At 44.6% G+C, this 15,846-nt stretch overlaps 1 protein-coding gene across 1 annotated transcript; it reads left to right on the forward strand.

The window, feature by feature from the left end:
- Window positions 1-63: 63 nt before the first annotated feature.
- Window positions 64-15,846, forward strand: ZC2HC1B (zinc finger C2HC-type containing 1B). The gene is made up of 8 exons (XM_070733659.1): window positions 64-865; window positions 2,694-2,758; window positions 4,108-4,227; window positions 4,886-5,024; window positions 10,122-10,252; window positions 13,411-13,513; window positions 14,424-14,496; window positions 15,816-15,846. The coding sequence occupies exons 1-8, from the start codon at window positions 829-831 to the stop codon at window positions 15,844-15,846; spliced, it is 699 nt and encodes a 232-aa protein (XP_070589760.1). The 5' UTR covers window positions 64-828.

The following is a 15,846-nucleotide window of genomic DNA, read 5'->3' on the forward strand; positions in this document are numbered from 1 at the left end:
GCACTGAATGCTGGCCAGTCACCAAATTCATTGAGTGCTCTTTACACTCTGTGGAGATGCACATATGCTTTATTGGTCTTTAGCTGTTTCTCTTTTTGATCATGTCAGCAATGACATAGTACGGGAGCAAATGGCCATTGTGCCAATACCTGAGAAAATGCAGGAGAAACACCTACAGTTGTAGGGCCATGTCCTATAAGGAGCCCCACACACCTTTGCCTGTATTAATTTTAACACAGGTGGCAAGCATCCAATGGAAACTGAAGCAAAGATGGCAATACACAAGAAATGCAGATATAAAAATTACCCAGTTGGACCCGGATGCTATAATTGGTATACAAGATGGCATTCATCAATTCAAAAAGCAGACCCTGCCCCTTTGGGAATAACGCTTGGAGGATGAATTTATTTTTATATTTCTTGGTTGCTGTATGCAGGAGAGAAATTCCAGGAAAAGTATTGGGCTTTAGAGCAGTTAAGTTTAAGATTTTACAGGAATCTGTAAATTAATGGGAGCTATTTTGGTACCGCTCTTTAAAAAAGCTGCCTTTAAAAACAGCTTTGAAACTGGCTGAAGGTTCCATATTTATAATTAAATTTCTATCCTCCCTTTATTATTTTGCACGTAAGGCAGCAAAAATACATAACACTGTGCATCATTACATGATGGGTGAACTGTGTCATAATTGTTTAATTGGTCAGCCAATGATATTTCACTAGGATTCCTGCAAGCAGGAGAACTAGACAACAGAAAGTCAGCTATTGGGTACATCTATATCCCTGAAAAAAATAATATTAAAAGAAAACCTGAAAGCACTGCGCTATGAAATGAGTGTGGATTCTGAAAAGAAAGCAGGTGCCACAGGTATGAAGTACTCAACAACATAGCTATTTTGAATGTTGGTTAACTCACAGTGAAACAATTTGTCAAGTGTTTTGATATAAAAGTATTTCAAACTGGTATCTGCATGATGTGTTAGAAGTATCCGTAGCTTTTATTCAATTACTATCTTATGATAAATTCCATGCAGTAATGTAACTGTTAAAAAAAAACTATCGATAGCCATTGTTGGCATGACTTTTCCACCCCCAGATGGTTCCTTAGGAGAGGGACAAGCCTAACTCTGTCTAACACTCTTGCTTATGGATACCAACGCAATAGAATAAGGATAGAAGAGAATGTACTGTAGCTCAGGGTTGAAATGCGGGGTGGTGCTCTCTGAGCTTAGTGGTTTACTTGCAGAATTGAAAACAAATCCCACTGGTAGTGATAACACTAATTTGGGTTATGAAATGCCTGCAAACAAACAACCAAGCTGAAGGGGCACCAGGACACCTCAAATATGTTTAAGTCCAGCATAATGTGAAAATTGTAAAGAATTAAAATATAAGTGCACAATCAAGAATTTAATTTACTCCTGTACTATGACCTATTTGATCAGAACTATGATGATTAGCCACACTTAATAGGACTGGGTAGCCATGATTCTCTAATATAAATGCCCTGACTAGCAAGGTTTGTAAATGATGCTAAAGAAACTGATAATTTTTGAGTAAGCCACAGTGCCAAAGCCAAATAAGCTCTTACATTTTCATGTGCTCTGTCATACTTTGATAATTTTAGATGGATTCCTTTTTTTTTTTGATAGCCCCACAATGGTTTTGTAAACCATTTTGTAAACCGTTGTACCTTGAGACTATTGGATTAAAATCTGAGATTAAAATATTTTAAATGAACGACTATCAAAATATTTATGTAGTGTAATTTAAAGAAATATCTACTCAGCATGTAGACTTCTATCCCTAACAAGCTATGTCAAGCAACATTGTTAGGCTTCTTTAGAATCCTAAAGGCAATACATATGTAAATGACTTGCTGCAATATTTTATTTTTTAAGGTGTTCAATTAAATCTGTATGTTGAAAGAAAATTCCTGAAATAGCCCATGAAAAATGATGCCATTGATTTTGTCAGATTTTATCTTAAGCTTCTGAGGATTTTCATTAAAACTGGCTCCTCTGCCTCAAAGTTATATTAAGAAATTCACTGGAGGCAGAAAGTTCAAGACATCTGTCACTTTTAAAGCTGTATGACACGACCTAAGAAATATAAAATGGACTATTTTTGTATTGCAATTCATAATAGTATTACGTCATATTCAGTCTGAATGGGAAATCCTGTGTGTACTGATTTAGAATTAGGTTTTATTAAACTCAGCTAAGGTATAGGGTTTAGTTACTCCTTCATAGAAGATAAAATAAGTTCTGGATATTACATATTAATCAGTGGGGAAATCCAATTTTTTAAACTACTGGTTCTGTGGGCGTGGCTTGGGCATGGTATGGCTTGGTGGGTGTGGCGGGGGAAAGGTATTGCAAAATCCCCATTCCCTCCCCACTCCTGGGAGAAGGATATTGCTAAAACTCCATTCCCACCCCAATCTGGGGTCAGCCAAGGTGGTATTTGCCAGTTCTCCAGACTACTCAGAATTTCTGCTACCGGTCCTCTGAACTACTCAAAATTTCTGCTAGGTTTCTTACAGATTATCCAGAACCTGAAAGAACCTGCTGGATTTCACCCCTGATATTGATCTATTTCCTTTAGACTTGGGAAGGATGCTTAAGACTATATTTACAGAGATGTTTGAAAACTGCTTATACTTTAGAGATAGTAATTTTTCCTGTTCCACACAGAGGCTGGCGCACCAAATTTGCTTCAATGCAACACTTGTGGAAGGAATTTTGCACCGGAAGCACTGGTAAAATAAGAGCATTTTGTACTGAATGTATTTCAGTGATAATAAAAAAGAAACAGTACCTGTTTTGTTCAAACTCACTCAGTGAACATCTTCTTAGAAACAAGTGAAGTAAAAATGGGAAGGTGTTTAATAGGAAGACTGATTATAATTGTATTTATGCAAGCAAAACAAAAGCCTTTGTAAAGCACAGGGTTCTTCATAAGAGTGTATAACTTTACTAAATGGGAAAGTGGTGATATATCCCAACTCTGAAAATTCATGTTTATTGATTCAAAATCAGGATTCAAAATCTTATGATTCACTTAACAGCTGCAGTGATTCACTTAACAATCATGGCTAAAAAAAAAAACTCATAAAAGCCATCACGGCTCACTCAATGACTGTTTTGCTTAGCTACAGGAATTCTGATCCCAATTGTGGTTGTAAGTTAAGGACTACCTATAACTATTACGGAAGGGAAAACCCAAAGCCTTACTATTAGTGATGGGTGAACTGAACCCGCACAATTCGGGTCCGTACCGAATTTTGTGGTGTTCGGTATGCCGAACACAAACACAATTTTTTTTCAAACTTCGGGCAAAGTTCGGGGTTGTGTTCAGCGTTCGGAGCTTTGACGTCACTGGCAGATTGCTAAGGACGCCAAGGTTATCACTTCCTGGATTCCATGGAATCCAGGAAGTGATCACCTTGGCGTCCTTAGCAACCTGCCGGTGACCTCAAAGCCCTGCCCCCAGAATCTCTTCACGGGAGGGATTCCCCGTTCGGGTCCAAGTTCGGTTCGGGTTCGGCTGAATTTTGTGTAAAGTTCGTCCGAACGTGCCGAACCCGAACACCGTTGGGTTCGCCCATCACTACTTACTAGTTTAATTGAGGGGGTTCTAAGTCATGGATTATAAAACTTACCAGGATCACAATTCAGAGAAAATTAAACAGAACATTTGGAGTCACTAACCACATATGGCACCTATAATTAAGTGATAAATGAAGGAGGATATAAATCTGATACATACAAATTAAAAATATCCAGTGGCTCAGTTTTTCTCTGTGATACACAATCCTGCCTAACTGTTAAACTGGACTCACAACAGATTGGCCAATTAGCCTACCAAAAACAGTGATTACATGGGACAGACAGAAATAACCTGCAATTTTTTATGAAACACAAGCACATTATTATTCCCAGTTAAGCATAAAGATAACTGTAATATACTAAAAGGTTGAAATGATCATAATTTCAAACTCTTCAAACCCTGGGGGGGGGGGGAGAGTTTGAAGTATAATCAAAAATAATATATCACTGTGCTAGTTTAGAAATGTGACTATTGTATATGACTTTTCCTTTCCCTTAGGCAAGGCACAATCCGATATGCAAAAAGATTTTCAACAAGAAGCGGAAGCCGTTCAATTCCTTGAAACAACGAATACAAGGAACTGACATCCCAACGGTGAAAAAGAAGCCACCTGTGAAGGTAGACCTGTCAATACCATTACCATATTTTTATCAATATGTTGTAAGGAGCACCAAAGTTTTGCCATTGAGATGATTTGCAACAATAGAGCCGGAGAAGGGGGTGTCTGGATTCTTTATCTAGGCTGGGGCTGTCCTAATATAGAGGTTTGGAAGGTCCCATAACATTTATTATTTGATCGACAACATTTAGCTAATGCCTGGAATACCAACCTTTCGTTATCTGATATAAAATGGAGGGAACATTAGTCTTCTGCTGCCCTGCCAACATTCATTTGAAATAAATGTTGTTAACAGCATTAGGGGCCCATTCCTTATTAGCAAAGAGGCGACATTTGTATTTCAAGGCTAAAAATGTAAACTTTAACTGTCCATCATTTTTGCCTCATCCATATAGCTGCTATCAGGATCCAACCATGTTCTTCCACCTGGATGAATGAATTTGGGTTTGGACCAGTCATTCTGCCTCAGCCAAATATATCTCAGGCTTGTGGTGGAAGGGAAAAATTGGAGGGAGTGTTAGTTATGTTGATTTATGTTCCTGTAGAAAAGGTGGGATGTAATGGGCTACTTCTCACCTTCCCTTCCATTTGTCCTACTCTCTCAAAAAAATTAATTTTTGCTCTGATTGACGAAAGGAAAATCTAATTCCTTTGCAGAACGAACGGGAGAAAAAATCGAATTGGAGACAGCAGCATGAAGATTTTATTTCGACCATCAGAGCAGCTAAACTTGCAACTCTAGCCATGAAAGAAGGCCGTCCTCTTCCACCGCCACCCCCTCCGTCCATTAACCCAGGTGATTTACTTGTGCTGAAACTATATGTTGGCTTAAAAACAGAAAAGTTTGTTGGAAGAACCAAAGCAGATCCCTTGCTCATGGTTGCAGAGAGCACTAGTCTCTAAAGGTTTCTCAGCCTAATTTTTCCCCCTACTATATCATGGCTGCAGATGGCGATTCTTTCAGTGAATGTGTGGTGGCCCTCATATTTTCAAATACTGTAGTTTCTATCTAATCACAAAACTGGAAGGTTTCTGTAATTTATGATATTAGGTAACCAGCAGTCAATGTTTGAGGCAGGGCAGGAAACTTTGCCTTTATTGATATAGTTATAATTAAAATTTTGAAAGCTGGAGTGTGTTTGCCTTTCCCTTTTTTTCACACCCCAATGAATTAGAATTCAGTCTGTCTGAATCTTTTTCTCACACTTTCTGTTTAGAATAGAATAGAGTAGAGCACTGTTCCCCGAAAGCTGTGCACACGCGCACACACGCGCCCCAAAATATACCCCCGCGCAGCCTTTTTCACGGCCGCGCGCTCCCCATCCCCATGCCAGCCGCGGGGGGGCGGGGGGCGGGGAGGCGCCGGCAGCAGAAGGGAAGGGAGCCGTGGCCGCCCCTGCCTCCCCACAGTTCCTCCGGCCCCTCGGCCTTTCGGCGCTGCCCCCCGCCCGCCCCCTCTGCTCCTCCGCCGCCTCCTGCCTTTCGGCGCGGCTCCTCCCGCACCCGGAACACACACCCTGCCCGTCTCACCTTTGCCGAGGACACTTTCGTCCCGGGCTCTCGGCAAGGGGATTGCAGGAGAGGCGGAGCAGGCATTCTCTCAGCGGAGGCTGGCAAAGGTGATATTCAATGTCGGGGGGGCGCGAGCGGTTGCGCGCGCTCCCTATCTCCCTGCTAGCCCGCTCAGAATATTCAAAATAAGAAAAGCCTTCGCCGGCGAAGGCTTTTCTTATTTTGAATGTTCCGGGGGGCTAGCAGGGGGATTTGGAGCGCGCGCAAACGCCCGCGCCCCCCCTGACATTGAATATCACCTTCGCCGGCCTCCGCTGAGAAGAACGGAGAGAAAATGAGAGACAATGAGAGCAACAGACAGCAAGATAGAAAGTGAGAAAGAGAGAGAGAAAGGGGGGAGAGAAAGAGATAGCAAGAGAGAGAGAACAAGAGAGAGAAAGAGTGTAAGAAAACAAGAGAGAAAGAGTGAGTGAGAGAGAAAGAAAACGAGAGGGAAAGTGAGAAAAAGAGAGAGAAAGAGGGGGGGAGAGAGGGAAAGAGAGAGAGAGAAAGCAAGAGAGAGATGAGAGGAAGGAAGAGAGAGAGAGGAGTGGAAGGAAGAGATAGAGAGAAATGATAGAAAAAAGGGGAGAAAAGAGAAATGAGAAAATGATTGAGGCAGAGAATGACAGGAAAGAGAAAAACAGAGAGAGAAGTGACTCTTGATTTAAAGCATATGGTAAAAGCACTTAAATAATAACAGAAAAAAAACCCAGCCCTCACCTGTTTTTATTAATAGTTATGTTTTTGGTTTTGCTGGTTGATTTAGTTTTAATAGTAATGGATTTTGGTTTTTTTAAATTATTAATTTCTTTTAATAAAAAAGAAGGGATTTTTTATTTATTTATTTATTTATTTATTTATTTATTTATTTATTTATTCATTCATTCATTCATTCTTCTATGCCGCCCAGTCCCAAAGGGACTGTCGCTCAGACACTATACTTTTCCGCCCACACCAAAAAAAAATTAGAGGATACATTGCAGTAGAGTAGAATAGAGTAGAATAGAATAACAGAGTTGGAAGGGACCTCTGTGGTCTTCCTGCTTAGGCAGGAAACCCTATACCACTTCAGACAAATGGTTATCCAACATCATTTTTAAAACTTTTCCGCCTTTTCCTAAACTGATTCAAAATGAACTTTGTTCTTTTTCTGTATGGAGCTAAATGATTAAGCGGAAGCTCATCTGGTCCCCCACCAGATGTGTCAGATTCATTCTCCCATAATCCCCAGTTAACAAGTTTCTATTTTTTTCTAATAATAATAACAGAGTTGTAAGGGACCTTGAAGGTCTTCTAGTCCAACCCCCTGCTTGGGCAGGAGGCCCTACACTACTTTAGACAAATGGTTAACTAACATCTTAAAAACTTTCAGTGTTGGAGCATTCACAACTTCTGGAGGCAAGCTGTCCCACCGATTGTTCTGTCAGGAAATTTCTCCTTACTTCTAAGTTGCTTCTCTCCTTGATTAGTTTCTATCCATTGCTTCTTGTTCTACCTTCAGGTGGTTTGAAGAATAATTTGACTCCCTCTTCTTTCTGGTAGCTCCTGAGATATTGGAAAACTGCTATCATATCTCCCCTAGTCCTTCTTTTCATTAAACTAGACATATTTAGTTCCTGCTGCAACCGATTTTCACATTTAACCTCCAGTCCCCTAATCATCTTTATTTCTTGGACAATGTATGCCTTTGTTTTGACAACCATTTCTCCTTTTCTCCAAGGTCATCTCTGTGGTCCATTAAATATTCTTTCAGTTAGTTTCCCATCAAAAGTAATTTAAAAAAGAAGAAAAGGTTATACTCAAGAGTACATGATTAAAATGATCAAGGTTATAGATCAGGGGTCCCCAAACTTTTTACACAGGGGGCCAGTTCACTGTCCCTCAGACTGTTGGAGGGCCGGACTATTAAAAAAACGTGTGAACAAATCCCTATGCACACTGCACATACATTATTTAAAGTAAAAAACAAAATGGGAACAAATACAATATTTAATATTTATTCTTCCTTTCTCTCTCTCTCCCTTTCTCTCTGTCCTTCTGTCTTTCTAGTTCTCTCTCTTTCTCTCTGTCCTCTCTCTCTTTCTTTCTCTCTCTTCTCTCTTTCTCTCACTCACTCTTTATATCTCTCCCTCTTTCTCTCTCCCCCTCTCTCTCTCCCTTTCTCTCTCTCTCCCTTTCTATCTCTCCTCTTCCTTTCTCTCTCCCTCTCTATCTTTCCCTCTTTCTCTCCCCCCTCTTTCTTTCTCTCTCTCTTCTCTTTCTCTCACTCTTTCTCTCTACCTTTCTTTCTCTTTCTCTCTCTCCCTTTCTCTGTCCCTCTTTCTTTCTCTCTGTCCCTCTCTTTCTTTTTCTCTGTCCCTCTTTCTTTTTCTCTGTCCCTCTCTTTCTTTCTCTCTGTCCCTCTCTATCTTTCTCTCTGTCCCTCTCTCTTTCTCTCTGTCCCTCTCTTTCTTACTCTCTGTCCCTCTTTCTTTCTCTCTGTCTCTTTCTTTCTCTCTGTCCCTCTTTCTTTCTCTCTGTCCCTCTCTTTCTTACTCTCTGTCCCTCTCTTTCTTACTCTCTGTCCCTCTTTCTTTCTCTCTGTCCCTCTCTTTCTTTCTCTCTGTCCCTCTCTTTCTTTCTCTCTGTCCCTCTCTTTCTTTCTCTCTCTTATCTCTGTGTGTGGGGGGGAGGCGGCTGCTTGAAAACCCCTGACCTCCATCGCCTCCCCCCCACGGCACAAGGCGAGCACACCTCGCCACTGACACAGGCGGCGGGGACTGCCCTGTCCCCGTCCCCCTTGCGCAAAACTACGCAGCCCCAGATCGCTCGCTTCTCCAGCCAGCAAAGCCGACTGCCCGGCTTTGCTGGCTGATGCAGGAAAGGAAAGCCTCACATTTAAAAAGCACGCCACTTTCTGGGACTGCGGCGCCGTGGTGGCCTTCAAGCGCGGCCCTTCGCGGCGCCCCCCACCCGTTCCTGCAGGAAGAGATCGGGCACTTTACCGGGAGGTGGAGGCGGCGTGGGGCCGGACGCTGGGTGCCGGGGAGGGCGAAGGCGTGGACGCGCCTCTCAGCTGCAGAGCGGAACGGGGATGGAGATCCGCGGCGGAGTCCGGCGCTGGGGCCATGCGGGACCGCTCATCCAGGCGCGCGTGGACCGGCAAGCCTGGATGAGCGGTCCCGCATGGCCCCAGGCTCCCAACGCCGGACTCCGCCGCGGATCTCCATCCCCGTTCCGCTCTGCAGCTGAGAGGCGCGTCCACTCCTTCGCCCTCCCCGGCACCCAGCGTCCGGCCCCACGCCGCCTCCACCTCCCGGTAAAGTGCCCGATCTCTTCCTGCAGGAACGGGTGGGGGGCGCCGCGAAGGGCCGCGCTTGAAGTCCCAGAAAGTGGCGTGCTTTTTAAATGTGAGGCTTTCCTTTCCTGCATCAGCCAGCAAAGCCGGGCAATCGGCTTTGCTGGCTGGAGAAGCGAGCGATCTGGGGCTGCGTAGTTTTGCGCAGGGGGGACAGGGGGACAGGGCAGTCCCCGCCGCCTGTGTCAGCGGCGAGGTGTGCTCGCCTTGTGCCGTGGGGGGGAGGCGATGGAGGTCAGGGGTTTTCAAGCAGCCGCCTCCCCCCCACACACAAACTTAGCCATGGTGCACTTAGCTGTGACTTTCAGTGGACAGTTTTTCACTCACCGCGGAGGAGGAGGGGAGGAGGAGGTGGAGAGGCAAGGGGGCGGGGAGGAAAGCGGCCCTGCAATTGGCCAATTTCTTTCTCGCCTTTAGGGAGAGGAACTGTTGCTGCTCTGCCATAGGGCAGCAACAGTTTCTCTCCCTAAAGGCGACAAAGGAAGGGGCCAATTGCAGGCCCGCTTTCCTCCCCGCCCCCTTGCCTCTCCACCTTCTCCTCGCTGAGCAGCCGACCGCGGTGAGTTGACAGGAGATTCGGGAGCTTATTTTATCGACCAGTAAAATCTCGTGAGCTTGCCACGGGCCGGTTAAAAGACCTCGTTGGGCCGCATCCGGCCCGCGGGCCGTAGTTTGGGGACCGCTGTTATAGATACTCAAGAGTACATGATTAAAATGATCAAATATATTTGTCGATTCAATCTGTCTTCTCTGAAAGTAGAAATTTTCTGAGTCAAAAGCTGGTATAATTCCGACAATTACTAAACATTTATTGTGAGCAGGACTTTTCTCTCTTCTTGCCTAGGACTTGAGGAACAACAGCTTTCTATAGAATTCTTAATAAGAGTAGAACTATGGAAATATCATTCATTCATTCATTTGCTCCATTTCTACAAAGTTGCCATCCATACACTCATCCTCCAAGTATCATTTGAGTTAATCATGGTGCTTTATTGTATTCAGATTATATTCAGTGTCCTTACTGTATGAGAAGGTTTAATCAGACTGCAGCAGAAAGGCACATCAACTTTTGCAAAGAACAAGCTGCCAGACGACCCTTTGCCCCAAGCCAGAAGGCAGGCAAATCAGGTTCAGTAAGTACAGTATTTTTTGGAGTACAGTGATCCCCCGGTTATTGCGTCCCCGACCATTGCGAACAGGGTAATTTGCGATTTTTGAACCCGGAAGTCAAAACACCATCTGCGCATGTGTGCCCTTTTTTTCTATGGGCACGCATGCGTAGATGGGTCGGGCAAATCAGCTGCTGGGCGGCTTCCCTGGGTCTTCTCCTGACTCCTAAAGCAGGGAAGTTCGCCAGGAGTCAGCGGAGAAGCGGCGCGCCTGTTTTAAAAGATCGGAGCCGGCCTGGGGGGGCTTTCCAGCAACCCACGAGCCCCCAACCCGGGCTCGTGGGTTGCTGGAAAGCCCCCCCAGGCCGGCTCCGATCCCCCAGGCCGTGTCTCCTTCTCCCTCCTCCTCCTCTTCTTCCCCGCTCTTCCATCCTTCGCCGCCGAGGTCGCCAGGAAGGGAGAAGAGTCAATGAACGGCGCCAGCCGCCGCCTCGCCCAACGCAAAGCGCGAGGACCCGGAGGCAACCCGCTCGCTGTCTGCGGCGCTTCGAGTTTCTCCTCCCGGAGGCGCGCTCGGCGCTCGCTGCAGCAGGGGAAGACCCAGGGAAGGTTCCTTCGTCCGCTGCCCACGGAAAGGGGAAACCCGGATCTTCGGCTGCAGCGAGCGCCGAGCGCGCCTCCGGGAGGAGAAACTCGAAGCGCCGCGGACAGCGAGCGGGTTGCCTCCGGGTCTGGGCTCTCGCGCTTTGCGTTGGGCGAGGCGGCGGCTGGCGCCGTTCATTGACTCTTCTTCTCCCTTCCTGGCGACCTCGGCGGCGAAGGATGGAAGAGCGGGGAAGAAGAGGAGGAGGAGGGAGAAGGAGACACGGCCTGGGGGATCGGAGCCGGCCTGGGGGGGCTTTCCAGCAACCCACGAGCCCTGGGTCTTCCCCTGCTGCAGCGAGCGCCGAGCGCGCCTCCGGGAGAAACTCGAAGCGCCGGGGACAGCGAGCGGGTTGCCTCCGGGCAACACATGTTATTCGGGAAGCTGGGAGGGAGGCGAGGCGACGTTCACTCTCGCTTGACTGCAAGCCAGAAGCTTCGTCCTCCCCCGCAGATTGATGGCTGCCAATCTCTGCTCTTCCCCAACAGGAGTATGCAACCTTGGAAACTTTTAAGACTTGTGGACTTCAACTCTCAAGGTTTCCTTACATGCTTTGCTAGCTGAGGAATTCTGGGAGTTGAAGTCCACAAGTCTTAAAGTTGCCAAGGTTGGAGTCCCGGAGGAGAAAACGTAAAATCGGCCTCCAGATCTCGCAGCTGTTCATGCTGTCAAACTTACCCGCTTCGAGTTTCTCCTCCCGGAGGCGCGCTCGGCGCTCGCTGCAGCAGGGGAAGACCCAGGGCTCGTGGGTTGCTGGAAAGCCCCCCCAGGCCGGCTCCGATCCCCCAGGCCGTGTCTCCTTCTCCCTCCTCCTCCTCTTCTTCCCCGCTCTTCCATCCTTCGCCGCCAAGGTCGCCAGGAAGGGAGAAGAGTCAATGAACGGCGCCAGCCGCCGCCTCGCCCAACGCAAAGCGCGAGGACCCGGAGGCAACCCGCTCGCTGTCCGCGGTGCTTCGAGTTTCTCCTCCTGGAGGCGCGCTCGGCGCTCGCTGCAGCCGAAGATCCGGGTTTCCCCTTTCCGTGGGCAGCGGACGAAGGAACCTTCCCTGGGTCTTCCCCCGCTGCAGCGAGCGCCGAGCGCGCCTCCGGGAGGAGAAACTCGACAGCGAGCGGGTTGCCTCCGGGTCTGGGCTCTTGCGCTTTGCGTTGGGCGAGGCGGCGGCTGGCGCCGTTCATTGACTCTTCTTCTCCCTTCCTGGCGACCTCGGCGGCAAAGGATGGAAGAGCGGGGAAGAAGAGGAGGAGGAGGGAGAAGGAGACACGGCCTGGGGGATCGGAGCCGGCCTGGGGGGGCTTTCCCTTTCAGGGCGGGCGAGCGGTGGGCGCGGCAGCAGCGAGGAGTTCGCGTGGGCGGCGGGGAAACCCCAATCTTCGGCTCCTCGCTGCTGGGAAGTAAAAACACCATCTGCGCATGCGCAGATGGTGTTTTTACTTCCGCAGCGCTACTTTGCGAAAACCCGCTCGTTGCGGGGGGTCCTGGAACGGAACCCTCGCAACGAGCGGGGTATTACTGTATAAGATTTGTGGAGTACAGTAATCCCTCTCTACTTCACGGTTCATCTTTCGCGGATTTGCTACTTCATGGGTTTTCAAAGGGGGCTTAAATCCATTAAAAAATTTAAATTCATTAAAAATTCATAAAATTCTTCTACAGTACTACTGTACTCTATTAAAGAAACTGATAGGATATCAAATGTAGTTCCAGCTGAGAAACATTATAGAATGACTGTTTAATGCAAAGGGTGGGTTTTTAAAGTCCAAATACTCGTTAAATACATTAAAAAAAAAATCTTTCCTCTACTTCACGGAAATTCGTTTTTCATGGGTGGTCTTGGAACACATCTCCCGTGAAAAATGAAGGATCACTGTATAAGACGTACCTAGATTTTAGAGGTGGAAAACAAGGAAAAGGTATTCTGAACCAATGGTGTAGTACTATATCATTTACTAAAATACCAGTGTACCAGAAGCAGAATACTTTTGACTTTAAGACAAATAATTGGATTGTTTATTACTGTTTTCTGTATATGCTGTGAGCCACCCCGAGTCCTCGGAGAGGGATGGCATACAAATCCAATTAAATCTTAAATCTTGTGAACCAATTCCCAAAATTCCACAAGCTTGCCAAGTTTGAATACCCTTGCACCCCAACCCCTAACCCAGGAGTCTTCAGACTTGACCATTTTAAGACTAGTGCATAAGTGCACCAGCGTGTCTTCCATCCCGCCCTGATGTTTCTCTTACTATTATCATACCTTTGTATGCTTACCAGTACGTACTTGACAAAGTAAAAATAAATAAATAAGTAAATAAATGAGAATCAGTTATGTGGTAGACAGTAGCGAATGAGGAAAACCATTTAGATAGGACTTTCCCTCCCAAGTGAAGTTTACTGGGAATATGTAAAAATAATTGATATCTGTCTTATCTTCTTTTATTCTTGCTCCTTTGAAAATGTTTTTAAATATAAAAATGATTATATTACATTCTCAATCACTCTGTAGTGATGCTGTTTAGTTATTTACAGTCTGTTTTCTAGGGGAAACAAGGAGTCTCCAAAAAAGACCCCACTTTAACAAATGCTGTGGGGACATTACTTCAGAATAGATTACAAGGGGCAAATACCGGCCCATCTCCAACAGGTAGGAGGCAACTTATCTGAAATTATCTTTAGAAATATTGACTGCTTAAAGCCATCCCCATCAGAACAGCAACAGTTACTGGTATATTTTACCAGTAATGCCATATTCATAAATACCATATATCAGAAGTATCTAAGACCTGTGGACTTCAACCTGTGGAATTCTGGGAGTTGAAGTCCACGGGTCTTAAAAGTTGCCAAGATTGGAACCTTCTGCTGTAGAATTTTACGTCAGAATTATACAGAATTTATCAGAAATTCTACTTTAAAAAAAACTTCTCTAGAAGATTGTTATAGTAATCTTATACTATAAAACCAAGTTTAGTTAATTATACGTCAACTGCAGTCATTTATAATTGTGATATTAATTTGATATACAATGGAATAATACATAATCTAGTCTAATGTATAGTTTTCAGGTTTTTTGCTATTCTATAGTATTATTTTACAAAAAAAAGATTGATTTATAACTTTTATTCACATTAAGATGCTTAAAAGAAAGAATAAATAATTTTAGGACAATCTAGCAAAAGCATGTACAGTAATATAAATTGGAGATATAACTGTTTTCATTGTTTACTTTCCCAGTTACACTGACATTCGTATTAGCATATAGCATTTGGGTGAGCTAAAATTGATGCTCAAGATCTTTTTGCTGATTTATCTTAGTCTGACTTAACTTTGAAGTGAAATCATACAAACAGCATGAATTATTTTGAGTAAAATTCCAAAAGAGGATTTAGGATGAACAACTACTGAACTACAGTTAAATTCCACGGTATTTAATGTAAAATGGGTGAATTAATACTCCAGGTCTATAATTTGAGTCAACACTGCTTTAAATTGCTTGAATTTGCTGATCATTCTCAGGACATATTTTTCAGACCAACAGATATATTGTTGTTTTAAAGGACACAGTATTGAAATTTCAACTGGAGCAGTATACAAAAAAATATCCCCTATTTCTTCGGCAACAGAATCTGGGTAAGATACATTGTGCAGATTAACAGGCTATAATCTAACCCATCATATTGATATGAAAGGAGCTGGGCCCATGATTCTGCCCTGGTCATATTAGGGCATTTCCTAGACAAATGGAGTAGAGGTAATCCTTGATTTAGAAACATTAATTTAGCGACTACTTGAAGTCACACAACACTGAAAAAATTGTTTTACAACTGGCCCTTGCATTTACAACCATCATAGCATCTCCAGTCATGTAATCAAAATTCAGGCATTTGGCAACCAATACATATTTATGATAGTTGCAGCATCCTTGGGTCACTTGTGACTTTTCCAACAAAATCAATGGAGGAAGCCAGATTTGTTTAACTACGGCATGATTCACTTAATAACTCCGTTTAACAAACATGGCAAAAAAAAGGTCATAAATAGTGATGGGCGAACCCAACGGTGTTCGGGTTCGGCAAGTTCGGACGAACTTTAGGCAAAATTTGGCCGAACCCGAACGGGGAATCCCACCAAGAGATTCCGGGGGCAGAACTTTGACATCACGTATACCGGCAGGTTGTTAAGGACGCCAAGGTGATTCACTTCCTGGATTCCATGGAATCCAGGAATTGATCACCGTGGCGTCCTTAGCAACCTGCCGGTGATGTCAAGGCTCCGCCCCCGGAATATCTTTGTGGGAGGGATTCCCCAGCTCCTTCAAAGGGAGGTCTTCACGTAAAAATAAGCATTGTTATATTTTTACGAAAAAGGACGCCACAGTGGCGCTGCAAGCAAAGGGCAGTCCTTTCACGTAAAAATAAACATGTAAAATTGTTCCAAAATTCTGATACTTCCTATGAATTCTTAAAGTTTCCCTGGTCAGTTTATTTATACTCCACCTTTTTTTAAAAAAAGAAAATAACTCAAGGTGGTAAACATGCCTGATACTTCCTCCACACAATAACCCTTTGAGAGTGTTGGGCTGAGAGAATGACTGGCTTGTTCTCTCAGCCAGCTTTCATGCTCAAGACAGGACTAGGATTCAAGTCTCCTGGTTTATAGACCAGCATTTTCACCACTACATCAAACTGGAATTAGCACATTATTTCCAAGTTTTTCCCACACTTTACACCCTGTACATACTTAACTAATTTATTTCCCTCAGCCTCTTAAACCAACTTTTGTTCTTTTTCCTTTTTCTCTTGTGCTACTTGCTTTTCTATCTTCCAAAGGACTGCAATACATTCAAGTAATAAACTGTGAAACCATACTAAGGATCTGTGAAACCATACTGCACTTTCTCAAATTGACCAGTGCATCAGGCTGTTGTGTTATCATCTGCTTTATTTCAGACTACTTAAATTAATGCTTGCCTGCTCTTAG

This window comes from Erythrolamprus reginae, chromosome 1 (genome assembly GCF_031021105.1).
Source record: "Erythrolamprus reginae isolate rEryReg1 chromosome 1, rEryReg1.hap1, whole genome shotgun sequence".
In the NCBI taxonomy this organism is placed as follows: Eukaryota; Metazoa; Chordata; class Lepidosauria; order Squamata; family Dipsadidae; genus Erythrolamprus; species Erythrolamprus reginae.

What these genes read in the sequence shown, in the direction of transcription:
- ZC2HC1B (XM_070733659.1), top strand. Translation starts at nt 829, where the DNA reads ATGAGTGTGGATTCTGAAAAGAAAGCAGGTGCCACAG. An exon ending in AAAAGAAGCCACCTGTGAAG is followed by an intron (nt 4,228 to 4,885) that starts GTAGACCTGTCA and finishes ATTCCTTTGCAG; the next exon opens with AACGAACGGGAGAAAAAATC. An exon ending in AGGCAGGCAAATCAGGTTCA is followed by an intron (nt 10,253 to 13,410) that starts GTAAGTACAGTA and finishes TCTGTTTTCTAG; the next exon opens with GGGAAACAAGGAGTCTCCAA.